General features: G+C 60.5%; 1 protein-coding gene across 4 annotated transcripts in view; it reads left to right on the forward strand.

Moving 5' to 3' along the window:
- NCS1 (neuronal calcium sensor 1) overlaps positions 1–21,532 on the forward strand; it is a 52,889-nt gene that overhangs the window by 17,980 nt on the left and 13,377 nt on the right. For 2 of the 4 annotated variants that reach the window (XM_023629144.2, XM_070251671.1), the window contains exons 2-6: positions 6,037–6,061; positions 16,930–17,068; positions 18,336–18,414; positions 20,376–20,464; positions 20,837–20,914. In XM_023629144.2, the coding sequence (XP_023484912.1) occupies positions 6,037–6,061; positions 16,930–17,068; positions 18,336–18,414; positions 20,376–20,464; positions 20,837–20,914 (410 nt within the window). Of the gene's footprint in view, positions 1–2,993; positions 3,303–5,655; positions 5,797–6,036; positions 6,062–7,329; positions 7,556–16,929; positions 17,069–18,335; positions 18,415–20,375; positions 20,465–20,836; positions 20,915–21,532 lie in introns of those variants that run through there. The other 2 variants (XM_070251669.1, XM_070251670.1) reach the window with 2 other exon arrangements.

The raw sequence follows: 21,532 nt of genomic DNA on the forward strand, positions 1-21,532 counted from the left end.
GCAGCTGCTGGGCGGGAAATCAATGGGAGGGAGGAGGGAGGCTGGGAAGCAGCTGGCACAGCACTGGGGTGGGGGTGGGGGTGGGGGTGGGGGGACTCTGGGCTGGCCCTGGACAGTGGGGCTGTTCTCGTGTTTTCCAGGTGGCCAGGGTGAGTGGGACTCCTGGTAGGGTAGGACAAGGGGTGTTCACAGTATGGGGTCCCAGGAGGGGGAGGTCTGGTCTGGGGGCTGTCCCTTTGGGCCATGTGGAGCGTGAGGGGCCCCTGGGCCGTCCAAGAGGAGCTAGAAGGGGGCCCGACTGGCGAGGAGCCTGGGAGCGAGGCCTGCAGGGCGCCCACGCCGCCCCCCGAGATCACGTGAGGAGGGTGCCGAGAAGGGGGCTCGGAGACCCCCGTAGTCGGAGCTGGAGCCAGGAGAGGCCTGGGCCCGGAGGAGAGCTGTCCAAGGGAAGCTGCCCTTCTGGAAGCCGAGGCAGTCAGTGGTCAGAGGTGTCTGCATTAATGGGAGCGAGCATCGGATTCAGTGACCGGGGGTTGCTGGTGGCCAGGCCCCCAGTTTGTGCTGATCCCACGGGCGGCCCCTTGCTGACGGTTTCCCTTCAGCTGCGGTGGGGGTGGGGCAGCACAGGCGACATACACGCAGCCTTGTCCCTGGAGATGGAAGCAGGCCTGGGTGAGCCGCGGGACGGGGCGCTCAAGAGGCCGGCGAGAGCTCACCGTCTGCCCTCGTTCCCTCCTGCTGCCCCCCACGCCTCCGTGGGGGCCTCCAGCCCCCACTTTCTGTTCCCGCCATGTTGGAGCTGAGCCTCCATCGGCAGAGAGGCATTCTGCTTTAGGGAAATCAGATCAGACTCAGCGTCCGTCCCGGGCTGCAGGGACCGGCAGTTGAGAGCTGGTGGCAGGGAGGGGAAGCGGGGAGCTGCCTCAGAGCGCTGCAGGCACCCCCACCACCCCGGGGGACTGGCCTGGTGCTAGGGAGCCAGCTGGGGCGAAGGCTGGGCAGCCGCAGGGCCTGGCCCCCTCCTCCCCCTGCCATCCCCGGCTCTCAGGGGGGTCAGTGGGAGAGGAGTAGAGTGGACGCCCAGCCCCTCTCTCTCCTCGTGGCTCTGTGCCCGCTCTAAGCTGGGAATTTCCTACCCACCTCAAGAACCCCTCCTGATGACTCTGCCTGGTAGGAGTTTATACCCCATCCTTCAGATGAGGACTCTGAGGCTCAGAGAGGTTAAGTAACTTGTTGGAAATAACCCAGTCTACAAGTGGCCAAGATAGGATGCTGACCTCGAGCCTCCCACCGTTTCGGCCCTGTGGTTTTAAACACTGGTCTCCAGATGAGCCTGGGCCCCCTGGCCTGGAGGCGGGAGTGTGCTGGAGGATGGAGCTCCTTTTTAAAATTGGCCAGAGCTGGTCGTACCTGTGAAGGTAAAGGTGTTGTGAGAACCGTGTTTCAGGATGTGTTCCAAACGGAGCCAAGTGGCACTGTGACGATGGGGGCATCAGCAAGGGTTTGTTCTCGGCTTCCCGTGCGCAGGACGCCGGGCCGGGCTCCGCGGGTGAGGCTAGGACAGGCCAGGAGATGTCCCTCGGCCTCTGGGGGCCGAGGGTCCAGCTGGGAAGATAAGAGGAAAAAAATGCTCCTCCCACATGACCTTGAGTGCTTGCTGGGTACCAGACATCGTCCGAGCTCTTTCACTGCATCCCCCTGCTGTACGACAGAGGCTGTTTGTCCCGTTCTGCCAATGAGCAGACCGAGGCTCGGAGGCATGGGGCTCTTTGCTCAAGCCCACGCAACCAGAGCCTCCGCCAGAGCCCTGGCTGGGCTGACCGCGGAGCCCTTTCTGCGGACCACTCTCCTTTGCCACCGCCCCCTCCCCGCCTGACCCTCCGTTGTGAAGCTGATGGAAAGACAGACTCCTTGTAGAGCGGTGATTCCCGTGTGAGGGGGCTTCGGAGGGGGCTGTGGCAGGGTCAGGAGGGCTTCCGAGAAACGGGGCATCCCAGCTGGGATTGGAAAGGTGTGTAGGGGTCGCCAGGCTGAAAGGTGAGGGGGAGTGTTCTGGGCGGAGGGAATGGCAGGTACAAAGGCCTGGAGGCAGAACTGGTGAGAGGAGCTTAAGGGGGGGGTCACAAGGGGTGGGGGTGTTGGGGGTGGGCAGGGGCCTGGGGCTGGAGGCACTGAGCACGGCCTGCCTTCCTCCTGGGCTCTGAGCCCTGAGCCCTGAGCAGGGATCCGCCAAGTGCAAGGGCGGTGTGGGTGGACGCCTGTTAATTTCACGCTTGGATGGTGGCCCGGGAGAAGCGGGGATGGTGCTGAGCCTGGGAGCCTGAGCCTGGGACCGTCACTCTGAGGTCTGGGCGGAGGCAGAGGGACCCCAGAATTGTCCCCATCCCCTGCCTCCCTCCCATTGCGTGAGGGGGTCGGAGCTGCTGGGGGCAGGACCCCAGGCCCTTCTGGCGCTGTGCGGGGACAGCACACAGAATGGGCTGATGAGGACAGACGTGTCCTCCCCACTTTTCATTTTGAAAAATCGAGGGAAGCATTGAGATAAGAGCGCGGGAGCAGCTGTGTGGCCTCCCCCCAGATCCACCCGCAGTCAGCATCTCCCACGTTTCCTTTCTCTCTTCCCAAGTATCTGTGCGTATTTCTGACCCTCACCCCTGATACAGCTCCAAGGAGAAAGGACCTTCTCCCACGTGACCTTTCATTGTTAGCACTCCTAAGAAAATCAGCAGTGAGTCCGTCAATGTACTTTATCGCCGGTGTTTAACTCTGATCCAGGACCCAATCCAGGTGTCACGAATCGCATTGGGTGGCCTTGTCTCTTTAGTCTTTTTCCAGAACAATCCCTTCCTTGTTTTACCTTTCATGGTGCGGACTTGTTGACATGTCCTGGCCACTTGTTTTGTAGAATGTCCCACCGCTGCGTATGTCTGATTATGTCCTCGTGATTAGACTCAGGGCAAAGGTTTTTGGCAGGAGAACTCCGCAGGTGCCGTGTCCTTTGGCCGCCTCACGTCACGGGACGCGTGAGGTCGGGGTGTCTCCCGACTGGGGAGGCCAGGTTTGATCAAGAACACTCATCTTTTAATAGTTATCTTTTTATTGTGTATTAGAAAAGATGCGACTGGCCCACGTCGCTGGTCATTGTGTGGGTATTACTGCTTAGACTGAAACGAGATTAGGCAAGAAGGTGAAAAGGGTGAGCCGGTTTAGAGAAACACCCCGAGGGGTCATCGGCAGGTGGATGGGGAGAATTGCCAAGGTGGTGTGGGCATGGCTGAGCTTCTGGAAACCCAGGTGGAGCGGTGAGTCCGCGGGTCCCTGTGTCGAGCACAGATCCTGCTGTTCCTCTTCCGGCTGTGGCCCCAGGCCCCTTCCTCAGGCCGCCTCCCCCGCTCAGCTTCCTCCCCTACACAGAGGCTCACACCGGTCACGTCCAGGCTGGGGTGGTAGCACAGATCTGCCTGACCCTTATCGAGGGGCTCGGGGCAGGTGGCCAGGCTCCCAGAGGGCTGCCTGCTGCCCACTCCCCCTCCAAGACCCTCCAAGGCTCCAGGCAGAGAAGCAGTGACAAGCCACTGGCCCTGGCAAGGTGCCCGGGGACGCCTGATGGCCTTGGCTGTTTCCTAAAGGTTAATTAGCTGCTTATGGGATCGGGCAGGGCTTCTCTCCCCTACCCTGGCTCACATCCCCTGGGGCTTGGCTGCCTAGCCTCCTGGCTGCCCAGTGTTCTGTGTTGGGGACCGTTCTAATGGGGGAGGGGACGGCCAACTATGTCCCCTCTGCCCAGCGCCCATGGCACCTGCATCCTGGGGGCTCGTCGGGGGTGGGGGGTGGTGAGGGGGTACCGGGGAGGCTGGAGGCTGAGAGCCTGGGGCAGGCTGGAGGCTGGGGCTGGGCCGGGGCCGGGGGAGGGTTGGGGCTTCTGAGCTGGGGGATTCTGGGGAGGCTCTCTGGCCCTGTGAGGCCATGCTTGAGATCAGCAGTGGATGTGCCCATGAGCCCTTGCCACCCAGCTCCTGCAGTTTATGTCACGTGATGCCAAGGTCACACAAGGTCATGAAGCTCATTGGCTGACTCGAGGTGGGTAGAGGGTACCCAATGGGCTGTCCATCCTGGGCTCTGGAGACACAGTCCCAGAGCTGCCATATCCTGGCAGGGTGACCCCGGGTGCCTTCAGGCAAATAAGCGGACCTGTCTGAACCTCGGTCTCCTCATTGGGAAAACGGGATCACACCTGCCTATGGGATTCTTGTGCAGGTGGAGAGCACCAAGCCCTTTAATCTTCACAACAAGCACATTTTACAGATGAGGAAACTGAGGCTCAGAGAGGGGCAGTACTTTGCCCAAGGACACACAGCTAGGAAACTGTGGAGCTGGATTTGAGCCCAGCTGGTGCAGTCTGGCTCCAGAGTCCACGCCCTGAGCTCCCGGCCCTGCACCGCCAGCCTGAGTGGCAGGTCCAGGGCTGCCCAGCCTGGGTTAGGCCTGCCTGACTCCTCTCTCACCCCCTACCCTGTACCAGAACTCTCTTGGAAAATTGCATTCTTTTCCCCTGGGTCTGGCTGTCCTGGGTCACCGGCACCTCTCTCCGCGGCCTCTCGTTGACAGGTCACTTCCTCAGGCCCTCATTTGGGCTTGTGGGAGGAGAGCGCTGACGAGGAGGGCCAGGCGGCGGAAGCTTCCAGCCTGCTCCAGGAGTCTGACCACCGCGTTCCAGGCTGTGGGTCTCGTGGCTGAGTTCAGACCCTCGCCCTGCCACTTCATGTCCTGGCCCCTTTGTGCCTCACTTTCCCCATTTGGAGCCAGGGCAGAGGAATGCTGTCTTCCCTCAGAGCTGCTGTCGGCGTAGCTGAGCCAGAGCGCAGAGGCCCGCCCTGGCTCAGACCCGCGGGGGGCTCGAGGGACTGGGCCGTGGCTGCCCGCGGGCTTTGAGCTGTGTTTGAGGGGTGGCCTCCCAGGTCTGACGAGGCACAGACAATGCAGGGCCTCCCTTCCCAGTTCCCTGGGAAGAGATTCCAGTTCTGCAACTCGGTGGCCCTCCGCCTAGCACCCGCCTTCCTGTCCATTCGTGCATTCGTTCATTCATTTGTTCGTTCATTCATTCATTCATTCCACAGCCTGTATTGAGCACGTTTGAGTGCCGGCTCCGAGCTGGGGTCAGGAGCTTCCGCACCTGTTACCATTGAGTCCCTGGCACGGCTCACGTGGCAGGTACTGTTACTATTATTCCCTCTTTACAAACGAGGAAACTGAGGCACGGGGAGCTGGAGGTGCTCTCCTGAGGCCCCCCACGCCCCCCCTGCCCCCTGCAGAGAGCGAATGTGCCCTTGGCGGTGCTGTGATGTTCCCGTTCAGTGATTTTGGAGAGAACATTGTTTGATTCGACTTGAACTGATTCAGTACTTTTCAGAAAAAACATTTTTTGTTTCACGGTTCAGTAAAGAGTGGCTATTTGGGCTCGGCGGGAGGTTCAGCCACTTTACACGGCTCGTTCCAGCCTTTGGTCCTCGGCCCCGCTCTTGTCTCGCCTGTGAAAGACCCAGGACTGTTCCCTGTGAGGGGCTGGAGGGACGGGCCCAGTAGGGGGCTCAGCCTGTCTGCTGGCCCCACGTACCCGCAGACAGCTGCAGGCCTGGCACCAGTGCCTCCCCGGCCCACTCTCCCCGGGGCTGAGCGATGGGGAGAGGGTGTCTGAAAGCTGGGCTGGGTGGGACCGTCCTGTCTGCCCACCCCAGGACAGGGGAGAGGTCCACCCCTGCGCCTGACAGGCTGTTCTTTTGGTCCCCCGGCAGCACGGTGGGTTTGGGAGGGGATGGGCCAGGGCTGTCCCCTGCTGGGGTGGCCCGACACACAGCTCCTGACTGGGGCTGTTCACCTGGGGGCTGTGGTCTTGTTCAGAGCCGGCCAGTGTCCCGCTGTGAGCAGGCAGGCCGTGGGCCGGGTGGGGAGGGTGGGAGGATGTCCCCCAGTGTCCATGCCCCCACCCCCAGGACACCTCCCGGAGCTAAAAGCCTGCTTTTCTATTTTCTCTTGCAGTTACCGAGAAGGAGGTCCAGCAGTGGTGAGTAGCTGCTTTTTCCTAAACTGTGGGTGGGGGTTGGGGTGGGGGGTGTTGGCTTCGTGCTGAGGGGACAGCAGTCCGGCTGCCCGGGACAGGGGCACATGGAGGGGCCTCTGAGAGTGGCTCATCCTCAAACCAGGCCGGGCCGCCTTGCTCTGATTCCCTTGTTCACGAGGGAGTGACGAAGATCCGACCGAACCGGGGTGGGATGGGCGGGGTCTGGCAACGCCTTGCCTCATGTGGCGTCTCTAAGGACCACCAGCCCTGAAGTGTTCACTCCAGGTCCTGCTCACCCGAGGGAGGGGTTTGGACCAGAAGAGAGTCAGGAGACTGGGTCCCAGGCCTGGCTTCGTCACTAAAGCATCTTCTCTCTGGGGTTCAGCCGCCCCTTCTACAACGTGATGGATTAGACTGGATCAGGGATGGAAAATAAGCTCCCTCATGGGTGCAGCTCTGATCAATCCTTAGTGGCTGCCTGGAGTACCGTGTTAAGAAGGATTCTGAGGCTGTATGTCAGGGAACAAATGGAAAGTATAGCAGTGAGGGATTAATGAGGTCTGTAATGGATTAGTGATGTCTGCCCTGAGCTGGGGAGAGGAGAGCAGCGTATTGTCTGTCGCTGCCCATGGATGTGGAGCAGACAGGAGGGGCCCTCATTTTAAGACGAACCCGAGTTGGGTTGGGGGAGTGCGGAGGGGAGCTGGGAGACCTCAGTGAGGTTTGGTGGTTTAGAAATGGGCTTTACAGTCCTGGCCGTCTGTCCTATACGAGTGACCTCAAGTGGTCCAACCCCTCTGAGCCTCACTTTCCCCACCTGTGTGACAGGAGTGATGACGCACTGGGGACACATCCCCCGGAAAGGTCGGGGCGCAGTGCCCAAGAGACGACGGCTGTTGCCAGTGGTCTTCCGCCCGCTGCTCAGCTGGGGTGCTGAGGCCTAGCGACATGCCCTCTGTCACACAGCCAGGCTGCGGTGGGCAGGGCCCGGCTCCTCTGGGGGCCACTCCCTGTGCCTCCGTGTCCCTGGGCCAGGCTGCGAGGGTGCCCTGCCCGGCTCTGCTGACCCCTGGCTGGACACGCAGCCAGCTGGCAGAACCGGCTGACGGGCTGGCTGCGCCGGGCGGGGGGGAACGCACGTGGAGGGAGCAGCCACTACCCCCTTCCTCCCCCACATCCTGGGACCCAGCTGTGGGCCTGACCTGCCTCCAACCTCGTTTCCACTTCTCCACGTCCCCAGGCGAGCGTTCCAGAAACATCCCTGCTTCTAGGTCTTTATCCCCGAGGCTCTCCCTCCTGGAACGCCCCACCCTTCCTTCCTGGGCTGTCTGAGCTCTGCTCTCCCAAAGCTCACCTGAGTCACCTCCTCCGTGAAGCCTTCCTGGATTCCCCATCTGTACAGAATCCCCCTCTTTCCTACACACCAGCCAGAGGAATCTTTGTCGAACATAAACCTGGTGATGCCAGGCTTCTGCCTAAACCCTCCCCGGACCTCAGGTGAAGTCCATGCCCTGTCGTGGTTTCGTGGTTCTGAGGCCCCACTCGGCCCGGCCCTGCTGACCCCTCCAGCCTGACTGCTGTCTCCCTCTGCCCGCCGTTCCGGACTCACCTTGCTCTCAGGGGCTTCCTGACCTTGGCCCGGGCTGGTCCCCCTGCTGGGAACGCCCCTCCTCCACTCTGCTTGGCTGCCCCCGCCTCGCCCTTGGCCTCCTCCCCTGAGCCCCCAACCCCAGGCCCCCAGGTTGGGTGAGGGCCCCGTCACTGTCACAGCCTGAGACTCACCGGGCAGCAGTTACACATCTCCATCCCTCCCTGCCTGCACCCCTGGCTCTGAGGCCTGCACTGCCCTGTCCACCACTGTATCCCCAGGGCCTAGCCAGAGCGTGATTCAGCACCCAGAGGGCCTGGCCCAGGTGCCTCACACGCGCTGCCGTCACCTGGGAGCCGTCCTGGCGTCGTCGGGGGTCTCAGCTCCAGGCTGATGAGGCTCGGAGAGGGCAGGCGGGGGGCGGGGGGTCTGTCCTGGAGAGATGGAGATGCTTCTGGCCGCTGTGGGCCAGGCCACTCAGACGGGGCCCCGTTCATTCCGTCCTCACAGTCACCCGGAGGAGGGTCCCCTTTCCTGGACGAGGCCCCTGGGCCTTCTCCTGGAGAGGCGGGAGGCAAGGTGGCCGGGGGGCTCTGGAGCCGGGTGCTGGGCTCGCATCCCCACTTTCCACATCCTGGTTGAGCAACCTGGGACAACTTACTGGACTTCTCGGTGCCTCGGTTTCCCCATCTGGAAAGTGAGGGTAAAAATAGTCAAATTATAGGAATATTGTGAAGAATAAATGAGCTAATTCATATAAAACGTTTGGAGCAGAGCCTGGGAATCCTCTCTCTGTTGGTGTTATTAATAATAGTAATAATACTGATCTCTTCATCAGCACAACCCAGGGAGCAATCCTGAGATTGAGGGTGCCCTCCTCGTTACATAGATGGGGAAACTGAGGCGCAGACAGGTGGAGTGGCTTTGATTCACTGATCAAGCTGACATTTGAGCTACGATCTGGACAACAAGGACTCAGCCTGGAGGAGAGTGTTCCAGGCACAGGGAACAGCAAGGACAGAGGCTCAGTGGTAGGAATAGACTTGGCGTGTTTGAGAAACAGCAGGGAGGCCAGAGAAGCTGGCCCACAGAGAGCAGTTGCCGAGGCTCCCATGAGAAAACCGGGCCCCCGGGCTGTGGGACACCCAGTCCTTGCTGTAGGAAAACTCTCTAAAGAGCTTATGAAAAAAAGAAATGGTCTTTTCTCTGCCAGGAAGTTCTGTGGACAAGTAAATGTCCTTTGGTGCATTTTGGTGTGCCTTCAAGGTTGGAAATAGTTGACCCAATGCCTTTCTCTGGCCCTCCTGGGTCAGCTCACCACCCACCTCACTGTTGCATTCTAGAATGGCTACGTTCCACATCCCTACCTCACACGGGTCAAAGCTAGGTGAGGGGTGATTAAACAGTGACACTCACACCACCACTCTCCCTGCCTGTGCCCACAGCAGACATTGGTAGTGGATCACAGATTATGGCGCTTTGGATCAGTCTCCTCCAGTGCTCTGGGCAGCCGGTGCAGTTGTTTCTAACACACAGAGTGAACCCGTTTGTCATCCCTTGATTGGCCTGAACCTCACTGGTTCACTGGGATGGTATGAGGCCCACCGTGCCCCTGGTCCTTTGCACAGGAGACAGATAGGATGAGCACCTGTGTCCCAAATGCCCAGGCCCATTTTCAGAGGCCCTTTCTCACCACAGCCTCCAGCCTGTGCCTCTTCATGTTCTAAACAGCTCTCAGGCGCCCAGGAGCTGGGGATGCACCGGTGCCTACCCTCCCCTGGAACACTCAGGGCTCCTGAGCCCAGCAGCTCAGGGCGAAAACGTCTGGGGAGGGAGTAGGGAGACAGGAGGACGGGGCGCAGGGGACAGCTCTCCTCTCCTGCCTGCGAGCACCTGGGGAGATGCAGCCGGGGGCGCACCTGCACCTTCCTCTTGCGTGTCTCTCCTGCTTAAGGCCCCTGAGGCTTCCCACGGCACTAAAATGAAACCTGAAGCCCTTGCCTGGCCCTCAGGGCTCCCTGCGTCCCCGACCTCACCCTCTCCCGCTCACTGGGCACCAGCCATACTGGTGGCTCCTCACCCCCCCAAGCTCATTCCTTCCTCAGAGCCTCCGTCCTTACTGTTCCCTCTGCTCCCAGATCTTGGCGTCTCTGCTGCAGCGTCACCTCCTGGGAGAGGTCTGCACTGACCGTGGGCCCCGGTTTCTCTGGGTCCGTACAAGATCGTCTTGTTTTGTGCTGACATTTAGTGGCTGCTCCAGAGAGGGGAACCAAGGCCCTGGACTGTTACGAGATTCTGCGATTTTCCTGGGCCGCCTAGTGGGCCTAGAACTCAGGCCTCCGTGCTGGTGGGGTCCCAGGTCCTCCAGGAGAACCGAGGCCCCAGGTGGTCAGGAGCATAGGTCAGGTCACAGCCAGGCAATGCCTGTGCCAGCGCCACCTGGGTGCCCCGCGGCGTCCTCCCGGCCGCTCCCAGCTCGGGGCGGCTGGCGCAGCTGCCTGCGTTTGGCAGCAGGACGAGGCTGGAAGCTTAGGAAGGTGAGGCCCGTGCCGGGGTCTGCAGCCAGCCTGGCACCCCCGCCCGTCTCAGTTCCCCCTTTGAGCTGACTCGTCACAGTGGAAGGTCAGGAACCCTACTGGGGGCTGATAAGGGAGCGGCAGCCCCTGAAAGATGACTGAAAACTGTGGTCACCTGGAGAACGAAGAGGCCGCGACCCTGGGTGGAAGCAGCACGTCACACGTGGGACCCCCAACACGGTTCCATGGTGAGGAACACGCAGAGGGAAGGAAGGGAGGCCGGCCGGGGGCTGGCGGTGGGTGCACTGGGGAGGCAGCGTCAGGGGTATGGGTCCTTTTTTCCTCTCATGTTTTCTGGAGAAACTGAGGCTCGGGGTGGGTGGCAGAGACTCTTGCCCAATTTGCACAGCTGTGTGTGTGTGGGTGGGTGTGTCTGGGTCCAGCTCACTGCACCCCCTGGCCCAGGCTCTCGGGCTCAGGGCTGCTGGCTCCTGCTCCGGGAACCCACAGAGCTGAGGGCGGCGGGCTGGGAGGACGAGCAGGGAGAGGTAGGGGCGTCATCCTCAGGGATGTTTGGGACCCTCCTCCGGGACCGTGTGAAGTCAGGTGTCCAGGGAGCCCCGGGAGGGCGGTGCCAGGAAGGGGTCTGTTGGAGAAGATGCTGGGCACGCGGTTGGCGAGGCCGCTCGGCTGCCTGCAGCTGGCGTTACGCCTTGTCCCTCATTCGTCTCTCTCTGTGTCCTGCGTTCACACTGCAGACAGGGGCCCTTGGCGGGGAGGGAGATGGGCATGCAGGGCGATGCGGGCCTGGCTGCCAGCTGCGTCCCAGAGGGCGAAGTTCCATGGGAACTGGGAGCAGTGGATTCCAGAAACTTCTAGCAGGCTGGGGCCTTTGGGGAACCAAGGCCTTGGCAGCGCTGGGGCTTGCTCTGGGCCCCCGGAGAACGAGAAGCTCGGCTGGAATTGGACTCGTGTGTCATGGCGAGTGTGCCCTCACTCATTCACTCATTGGTTGGTTGGTTGGTTCAGTAAATCTTCCCCAGGCACCTACTATGTGCCAGGCCAGTGCTGGGGGCTGGGGACAGCAGGGACTGAAGGAGACAGGTGCCTGGAGTCTCCTGGGAGCAGGGGCTGGTGCAGCCGAGGGGGTGGTGGGAGGAGGGCTCAGAGGGAGCCCAGCGTGTCTTGTAAGTGGCGTTCAGCCTTCAGTGTTTTTGTGACATGACAGCTTTCTTTTTTCCTTTTCCCTTTTAAAGAAGGGTAAGAGTGCAGTTGTCAAATGCAGGCTTTTCTCTTCTCATCTCCAGTGTGTCTCAAAGAGGCAGCTCCCAAACACAGTCAACAAACACAGGTTTATCAAAAACCTGTGTGTGCCCTGCTCTGTTTTGGCGGCCCAGGTTCGGTTCCCGGGCAGGGACCTGTACCACTCGTCTGTCTGTCAGTGCTGTGGTGGCGGCTCACATACAAAAAGAGGAAGATTGGCACAGATGTTAGCTCAGGGACAATCCTCCTCACCAAAAAAAAAAAAAAAAAAAAAAATTCAACTCCTTTTTCATATTGCAGAATTCCTGCATGCTCAGTGCAGCCGGTGAAACAATAAGCACGGAGATTAATAATAATAATAATAACAAAGAGCTCTCTCCCCCACTCCTTTCTGCTGTGCACTTGAAGTGCTGTCTGAAGTAGGTGCCCCCCAGGGGATGCGTCACGGTGGGGCCTGCGTGGTGGACCCCAGGGCCGTCCGTCCATCCCCTGTGGTGGCTGGAGAGTCGGGGGCCGGGCCCCAAGAGCCTGTCCTGACCAGGCGGGTCCCTCCAAGTTGCCAGTTTTCGGTGAGAACTGTGGTAACAGGATGCCTTCTTGTGTCTCTCCGCCTCTCCCCGGCCCGCCCGGTGCCTGCAACGATGCTAGGACCACTGTCGCGTCCGCTCTGGGTCCGGAATGAAGCGGAAGGGGCTGGGGAGAGCAGGCCCACCGAGGGCTTCGGGCCTCGGCTGCGACTCTGAGATGGGCAGGATGCCGGAGCCCGGCCGTCACCCCGTCCGACGAGAGCACAGAGGCGGCGGCACAGGGCCCCCGTTCTGGCCACCCCATCTGCTGGCCGCGGGACTCTGTTTGACATTCCCCAAGCACCGACTGTGTACCAGGCTCAGTGGTGGACCCTGCAGATTCGGGGGAACTGGAAGACATGGTCCTGCCTTGGTGGACCGTGTGGTGCACACGCTGGTCTGTCATCTCGCGGTTGCACAGCTCATTTGCCTTGTGCACAGCTGCGTGAGGCAGCACGAGGCCCAGCCGGGGACAGGGTGCTGTGGGTGTCTGCACTGGAGCATCACTCAGTCTGGGGTGGCCAGAGGGGGCTTCTAGAAGGGAGGTGCCCGGAACAAAGTGGTGAGCAGGAGTCAGGCGAGTAAGGAGGAGGGAAAGAGTGAGCCGAGCAGAAGTAGCAGCCGGGTGAAGGCCCTGAGCCAGGAGAGGACTTACCTTCCCCAGCCTCAGTTTCCCCGTCTGTGAAATGGGCATAACAGTCCTCACCTCCTGGGCTTGTTGGGATGATTTGGTGAAATCGGGCCTGGAAAGCGAGCAGCCCAGCGCCCGGCGATCAGGAGGTCCCTGATGGCAACTGTGGTTCAGAAGCAGAGACCCCTGGAAAGACAGACGCTGTGGTAGACCCCTCCCAAGCTTGTGGGGGTCCTCAGAGGCCATCTCATCCAGTGGCTCTCACCTGGAGTGGTTCTGTCCCCATCTGGAGATGCCTTCGGGTGGTATCACTTGGGGGAGGGGTGCCACTGGCGTCCAGTGGGTGGAGACCAGGGATGCTGCTCAGCCCCCTGCAGAGCCTGGGACAGCCCCTGTCACCAAGGATCGTCCAGCCCCAAGTGTGGGTGGTACCGGGGTGGAGAAACCCCGTCTAGTCTGAGCCGCTTCTTTTGCGGGCAGGGAAACTGAGGGGCGTTGCAGGAAAAGGTCAGCTTGGGGTCCCTCTCACAGCGAGACAGGACGGGGCCAGGGCATGCAGGCACGGGTGCAGGTTTCCAGGCGGCAGCCTGTCGGAGGAGAGCGGGAGGGCGGCGGGGGGAGAGGGAGGGGCCGGCCTGCTGGGACCTGAGGCCTGAGGCCTGGGCCCCGGTGGGGGAGGAGTCACGGCTCAGTCATTCTGGGGACGGAATTCATAGGCAGGAGCTTCACTGAGAGGCAGCAGCGCCCTGGGGTGTGTGCCTGGTGCAGGGGTGGGGGACGGACCGTGGCGTGGAGTCCTGGCCTTGGAGCTGTGATGACTTGCAGGGCGAATTTGGGGCCTGGGCTCAACTTGAGTGTCTGGGGCAGCTCAGACGTCCCCTTCTCTCTGCTCTAGCCAGGCAGGATGCCCCCCATCTGACGATGAACAATGGGGTTATGTAATGTTTGGGTAGCAGGCACCTTACCGTGCGTTTACGCGGGGGTGGTGCCGCCTGGCTTGCTGGAAGGGCGGGCGAGGCAGGAACGTGGGAGGCAGGAACTCTGGGTCTGAGCCCTGTTTCTGCTGCTAACTTGATGTGTGACCTTGGGCCAGTCTCTCTCCCTCTCTGGGCTGCCAGTTCCCCAACAATCCACAGAGGAGTGAGAGCACGTCAGTGGCTCTCTAACCATCCCCAGGGAGCTCTCGGGTTCTGGTCCCCGGGGCTCAGGAGAAAGACACCAGACACCTGGGCTCTCGCTCTGTCCCTGCCTGGCAGTTCTGTGTGTTCATTCATTCATTCAGCTCACTCACTGAGCTCACTGGACGGACATTTACTGAGGCCCCATCTGTGTGCCAGGCCCTGGGCTGGGCATCGGGCTGCCATGGTGTCAGGGAGCTTACAGTCGGGTGGGGGGCACAGCCTGGAGGCAAATACGACACAGCGTGGTGCATGCTGTGCTCGGGACCTGCAAGGGGTTTGGGGGCAGAGGAGCAGGGCAGCCTCTGGGGACCTGGCGGACTTCTTGGAGGAAGTGATGCCTAGACGGGGAGCTGGTAAATGAGTGGATTAGCCAGATAAAGAGGAGGAGAACGCGCTTGGCAGGCAGAGGGACCTGCAGGTACACAGGCCTGGAGGCTGGAGACGCAGGACAAGCTCTAGAACGTGTGGCTGGGTGTGGAATGCGGGTGGGGGAGGGTGGCAAGGGGAGGCTGGGCCATCGGGTTGGGGCCACCCTTAATCGGTTGGGCGTTGCCCCCTGGGGGAGCTTCTTGGGGTCCTGCTAACGACCCCAAAGGGGGCTGAAGCCCCCCAGTGACGTGACAGCCTCTGCAGGGGTGATGGGACAGGCCCCCAAAGGTTCCCCACTGAGGCTGCCTCCCTGTACCTGCCTGCCCCCCATTAACGCCAAGGGGCCCCCCGCCAGCCCCCCCGTGGCTCGCTGCTGTTCCACGGGGCCACCGCCGTCCCCTCGGGGAGCCGGCCCCCTGTGAGCCACCATAGGAGCAGGAGCCCGTCCCGGAGAGGCCCTCGGGCGCCAGTTGTTTCCTCTTTATTGTTTTTAATAACCTTTTAGAATCACTCAAGTGACACAAATCCATTGTGGAGAACTGGGAATTTCGGGGGAGACCGAGGGGAAGTCATGGCCCCTTTCCCAGCCTCCAGAGCCAGCTGGTGACAGTGGGGGGCCCCCCCAACGTGGATCTTCAAGTCCTGGTGCCAGGCCTGCCCCCTCCTCCTGCCCAGGTACCGTCCTGGCCGGGGGCCTGGGGTCACAGCCCAGGTCTCGTCTCTGAAGCGCCCCTTCCCCGTGTCTCTGCGTCCTGGCCGAAGCGTGGAGAGCTGGGCCCGAGCGCCCGCTCAGAGGGAGGCCTTAAGAGGAGGAGCTGGAGGGCCGAGTCCCTGTCTGGTCCCTGCTGTGGGAGGGGCGCCCGAGCTCGGTGCCTCAGTGCCTCCCTCTGTGAAATGGGCGTCCCTGAAGCCACTGTGAAGGGTGAGGGGGCGGCTGCGTGAGGTCCCATCCACAAAGGCCCAGCTCAGTGCCAGCAGGGGGCTGTTGCACAGATCCAGGCGGAGGGTGGGACCCCCCTGGGTCCACCTCGAGTTCCCCCAGGGGGAGGGGGCAAGGGGCGCGGAGGCCTGGCCTCTTTTGCGACCTCACGCTTGCTGTGGGCCCCGTGGGGATGGTGGTGCCCGCTCCAGCCCGACCCCAGGAGGGACGTCCCACACCCCACTCCATCTTCTCTGCTCTCCTCCCAGCCTCCCCCTCACCCCTAAGGAGCATCTGATGTGTTAGCCAGAGTCCTGTCTTGTTATCTCTTTGACATCTGACCTCGGTCGTTCAGGGTGCAGAATTCCCAAGGTTCCCTCTTTCGGGGGCCCTGCATGTCCCTTCAGGTCCCTGTGCATCCGGCACCCCCTCCCGGCCCTAGATTGTTCTCTCATGGGTGGGGGACAGTGGCTTCTCCACGTGCTCCCTCTGTGTATGGACCCCAGCTGTAGCGCCACCAGTGACCTCAAGTGCGGTTCTCCCAGAATCCTCTCCGTGACCGCAGAAGGAGAGTGGGCTCTTCACGTGGGTCTCGGTTAGAGCAGAGCACAGCGGGGCACCTGAGCCCTTCAGCGGTGACCCCGGTTCCCCACCTCAGGTCCAGTCTGGGCTGGGCTGCAAGGACTTGCAAGTCTTGCCCTCTCTGAGCCTCCGGTTCCCGTCCTTAGAGCGGGCTTCATCACGGTGCCGTGCTCATGGCGCTGTTATGGGCAGTCCAGGAGCCTGGGGTTTACTGAGTTCCCAGCAGAGAGGGGCCCAGCGGAGGTCTCAGCTGGAGCGGATGACAGCCGATCGCTCCCACTAGCTTCCCTCTGTGCTTGGAATCCTCTGCGGAAATGTACGTCCCCGTTGGAGTTGCTAAACTACCCGCAGGGGCCAACGCGTAAATTGGTTTAAAACAGCACATTTGAGTCCATAATACTAAAGATGATGCTACTGATTATTTTTTATGTCCAGCCCTGTGCCAAGTATGCTACACCATCATCTCCCCCAATCTTGCCAAGATGGGCGATAACCGTCCCCTTTTATAAATCAGGAGACTGAGGCTCAGAGAGGTGAAGGCACTTGTCTGAGGTTGCACAGCTAGCAAATGGTAGAACCGGGATTTGGATCGCAAAGCTGTGCTGCCGTCAGCTGGCCGGGTATCTGGAGGGTCCTGTGCTGGGCACTGGGGATACAGGGTGGTCAAGTCTGCTTGGAACAAAGCAGGGCGCCCTCCAAGCTTGCTGCGCTGCTCCTGCGTCTGTTTACACAGTACCCTGGGAACAGAGCTGGGGCGGGGCGTTGTGCATAATGGGGGGTGCAGGCGTGTGGGAGGAGCCAGCTGCTGGCCCCATATGGTGGCTCTGCCCACCAGCACTGCCAGCATCACCAGCCTTCCTGGCTCTGTGGTGCCAGGAGGGGCTCAGTGGAGAAGGTGGGGGAGGCGGGAGTGCCACGTGCAAGAGCGCGGCTTCAGCCGGGTTGTTGGTGTGAGTTTTGTTTTAGCCCCATTGTGGGGAGCTCGGGGCTGAGTGGCCGAGGGCTCTATGCACGGTGTCTGGGTTGATCTCATGGCAACTCTTATCCCCCTTGTACAGATGAGGCTCAGAGAGGTACAGTCACCTGTCCCAGGTCACACAGCTAGTGAGAGGCAGAGGGGGATGAGCCCACGACCCCTGTGTGGCCCTGTCTCTTTGCACAAGGAGTCACAGCCTCCGGGGCGCCGGGCCGGAGCTCCCGGCAGGTGGGCGATATTGGCATCTCTTTCACTCTCTCGCCTGGTCTGCCACCTCCAGGTACAAGGGCTTCATCAAGGACTGCCCCAGCGGGCAGCTGGACGCGGCAGGCTTCCAGAAGATCTATAAGCAGTTCTTCCCGTTTGGAGACCCCACCAAGTTCGCCACGTTTGTTTTCAACGTCTTTGATGAAAACAAGGTGAGCCCGGGACCGCTGGGGAGTCCTGTGCTGCCTGGACCCCCCTCCCTCCTGCAGCATGCTCAGCTCCCGCGGGCGCCCGCAGCGTCTGCACACCCCCCCCCTCTCCTGCTGACGTACCCTTCTCGAGAAGGAACACACACGTGTGCACACTCGCATGCACACCAATGCACGCACATGTACACGTGCATGCACCCCACAATGCATATACACATGTACACACATGCATACACACATACGTGAACACACATGCACTCTTGGTGCACACAAGTGCACGCACATACACAAACCCACACATGCACCACACGGAGATGTGTGCGCACACGTATAGCATGCACACAGGTACATACATACACGCACGCACACCTATGTAAACCTTGACCTTTTTCTTACAAGCACAAAAATGGAAATGCCTCCAGAGGTCATAGGATTTATAGTCATCACCAGCATTTACTGACCATTTACTGTGTGCTGAGCTCTTTCCGTGGATGCCTTTTAGTGAAGCTTGACAAACAGCCACCTGTGGGGTATGTCCTTTTAATATCCCCCATTTTGCAGACGAGGAAACTGAGACTGAGCCTCGTGCAGTATGGGATCTTTTGTTCTGGCTTCTTTCACTGAGCATCATGTTCCCGAGGCTCATCCGTGTTGTGGCGCGTGTCCCCTCCTGGCGATGGCCATGCTGACGGTTGACGTAGCCACAGTCCTCCAGACTGTCCCAAGCACGCGTTTTTCCTGGCTCCCCCGTGTTCACCGTGGATTTACTGTGACTGGTTCCCACGCCCCGTGCTCTTGGCCCCTCGGGTGGTTTCTGTTCCCTCCTGCCCTGGCTCTCTCCCTGGGGTCCCCAGGCTGACAGTCACACTGCCTGGCCCTGGGAAGAGCTCTGCCGTCTCCCAGCCTCAGTTTCCTTGTTTGCAAACAAATAGGTGGAACAGGCTGCAGCCCTGCCCTCTGCCCGGGCCGCTGAGCCTGCGGTTCTGGGCGGGGGAAGGGCATTTGCCCAGAGAGGGGGGTGTGTGTTGGCGGTGCCTTCTGGCTCCTTCTCCCATCAGACCTGGAGTCAGCTCTCCCTTTAGCCCGACCCCTGCTTCCTGTCCTGTTTCTAATCCTGCTCCCTCCCCCTCCGTCCTCCTCCTCCTGCCCCTCGTCCACTTGGGTGGCCTTTGGCCATGGGTACCTGGCGCCTGCTGTTGTCCGTCACCACCCGCCCAAGGTCCAGCCTGACGCTGACCGAGGCTACCCCCACCCTTCTCTCTCCTGTCAGGATGGGCGGATTGAGTTCTCTGAGTTCATCCAGGCGCTGTCGGTGACCTCGAGGGGGACCCTGGACGAGAAGCTGCGGTGTAAGTCCTGCCCGGATGGTCCCAGGCTGGAGGGAGGCCAGACCGGGGCCAGGCTGACTGTCCGGGGCTGAGAGAGTGGCACGGCCGTCCTGCCTTTCCGTGTCGGAGGAGGTGTCCTGGAGGTGGCTGGGCAGGAGGAGCGTGGCTTAATCAGGCGGGGTGGACAGGTGGGGCAGGAACAAAGGGGGCGTTCCAGCAGGTGCGGAGCTGGGACCGCGAGCAGTGCAGCGGGCACTTCAAAGACTGGTTCGGGGCCGCCCTGAGGCCAAGTGGTTAAGTTCCCACACTCTGCTTCGGCGGACCAGGGTTTCTCTGGTTTGGATCCTGCGCGCGGACATGGCACGGCTCATTAGGCCATGCTGAGGCGGCATCCCCCATGCCACAACTAGAAGGACCTACAGCTAGAATATACAACTGTGTACCGGGGGGCTTTGGGGAGAAGAAGAAGAAAAAGAAGATTGGCAACATTAGCTCAGGTGCCAATCTTTAAAAAAAAAGACTGGTTCCCGTGCTGCATCTGCCACTTATGTGGCCGCTGTTTTGATGACTGACATCCCTTCATTCATTCATGCATCCCCCCCAACAGATATTGACCGAACACGGCCACTCCTCAGTGCTGTGCTGGAGGCTGGGAATCCAGGGCTGAATCAGACAGACAGGCACCTGCTCTCATGGCCGTCAGTCTAGCATGGGGACATTATTTTTAAAAATCCCGTAAAACTGCAACGGAGGCAGGCAGAGGGAGGTGTGAGCCGCCGGGAGAGGAGCTGACCCTGTTGAGTCAGGAGTGCGCGGGGCAGGGTGAGAGCTGGGGGGGAGGTGGGGAGAGAGTTCCAGGCAGGGAAACGGCAGGTGCAAGGCCCTGGGCGGGGGGCGGTGGGAGGAGGATACAGAGGGGAGAGTGTGCAGCCCCGCTGGAACCTGGGCTGCGAGAAGGGGACTCTGAGAGAAGATGCAGACCCTCAGCTCACTAAGACATTCACACGGCATCGCGCTGGCAACACGAAAACCTGACAGCGCATTTTTCTTTTCTTTCTTTCTTTTTAGTTTTAGGAATAAGAGAGAGAATTTTAGGGGCTGGCCCCGTGGCCGAGTGGTTAAGTTCGCGCGCTCCGCTGCAGGCGGCCCAGTGTTTCGTTGGTTCGAATCCTGGGCGCGGAGATGGCACTGCTCATCAAACCACGCTGAGGCAGCGTCCCACATGCCACAGCTAGAAGGACCCACAACAAAGAATATACAACTATGTACCGGGGGGCTTTGGGGAGAAAAAGGAAAAAAATAAAATCATTAAAAAAATAAATAAAGAGAGAATTTTATTTATGCAAAAGCTCCCCGTCCCCCCGAGGTGTATTATCTTATCTTCTGAGTTGACCGTAGCGAGTCCGGCGTGATTGGGGACAGGGAGCAGGCGTGGCCGGAATCCTCCATCCCTCAGTGCCAGCCTCCGAGGCCTCAGCTCTCGCAGACGCGCTGCCCGCTCCCGTTTACCTTTCATCTCTTTATTTTATTTTATTTTATTTTTTTGAGAAAGATTAGCCCTGAGCTAACTGCTACCAATCCTCCTCTTTTTGCTGAGGAAGACTGGCCCTGAGCTAACATCCATGCCCATCTTCCTCTACTTTATACATGGGACGCCTACCACAGCATGGCGTGCCAAGCGGTGCCATGTCCGCACCCAGGATCCGAACCAGCAAACCCCAGGCCGCCGAAGCAGAGCATGCGCACTTAACCGCTGCACCCCTGGGCCGGCCCCTTGTTTCTTTTCTTTAAACCCTAGTTGAAATGGTGCACGTATTCGTGTCACGTTTGTGTCGGTCCACGTCTAGCCCTACGTGAACATTCATGGGCCGGAGGAACATGGGGCCGTGGGTGCCGACTGTGTGCAGAGGTGCAGAGGGAGGAGGGGCGTGGCAGAGCCCCCTGCGCTGGGCTGGGGTGACAGCCCTGCTGCTTGGTTGCAGGGGCCTTCAAGCTCTACGACTTGGATAACGACGGCTACATTACCAGGAACGAGATGCTGGATATCGTGGACGCCATTTATCAGATGGTGGTGAGCGGCCCGGGGCCTGGGGAGTAGGGGGTGGCAGGAGAGGCATCTAATTTGGTGACGGGTCCTGGCCCGGGCGAAGCACCCCGGTGCGGCCGCTCTCCTGCCTGGGGAAGAGGTGGCCGGGTGGGGTCACAGCCTGCGGTCACTCTGCACATCTGCACCTCGGGAGGGAGGCCGGTAGGGGCTGGGGTGATGTTGGGGCTGGGGTGGGTGGCATGTTCCAGAGCAGAACAGCAGAGATGGTAGGGGCGTGGCGGGGAGTAGGCAGTCTGCATCTGGAACCAGCTCCCATCCGGGGGGCAAAGTTTTGGGCAAAGGATCCAAAGCCTGGAGCGCCAGGAGCCCAGCCCCCACCTTGTCTGTCCATGGCAGGGGAACACCGTGGAGCTCCCCGAGGAGGAGAACACCCCCGAGAAGAGGGTGGACCGGATTTTTGCCATGATGGACAAGGTGAGACCAGGGTGAGGCTGGACCTTGACCAGGGAGGTAAGGCGTGGGGGCCTGGCCTCGGGCCCCAGTGGGCAGGGAGTGGACACCCCTCCCACAGGTGCCACTGACCACCTGTGGGCCTGGATCAAGGCAGGCGGCACTGCCTGGTGTGATGTCGCTGGTCCGCAGCCACCCCCATCAAGCATCCGGAGTTTTAAGTAAGTTTGCCCAACGCTTTTTCTTTTATCAGCTGAGATTCTTAGCCTTTTTAACTTTCTGCCACGGAGCCCTTTGGCGTTCTGGAGAAGTCGTCTGTGGACTTCTCAGAATAGCGGCTTTAAGTGCCTCCAATAACATCCACAGGATCAAAAAGGAAGCTGATTATTTTGGAATACAGCTTTCAAAATCTTTTTTGAAAAGAATTTGTGATGCAGGCTTACGTGAGCGGCTGCACGAGCGCGTGACATAAAGCATCGGACGCCGGGCGGGCCCAGCTGCAGCAGCCGCGACGTTACGAGCACGCCCGCGGTCCCCGCGCCTCAGAGTCACACTTACTGTGGGTTCTGTCGGGGGTCGTCACCTAGATTCACCAAGGAAGGAAAAGTTAAATTCCAGTTGGGAGTTATCGGAAAGAAAGAC

The sequence above is a fragment of the Equus caballus genome, chromosome 25 (assembly GCF_041296265.1).
Source record: "Equus caballus isolate H_3958 breed thoroughbred chromosome 25, TB-T2T, whole genome shotgun sequence".
In the NCBI taxonomy this organism is placed as follows: domain Eukaryota; kingdom Metazoa; phylum Chordata; class Mammalia; order Perissodactyla; family Equidae; genus Equus; species Equus caballus.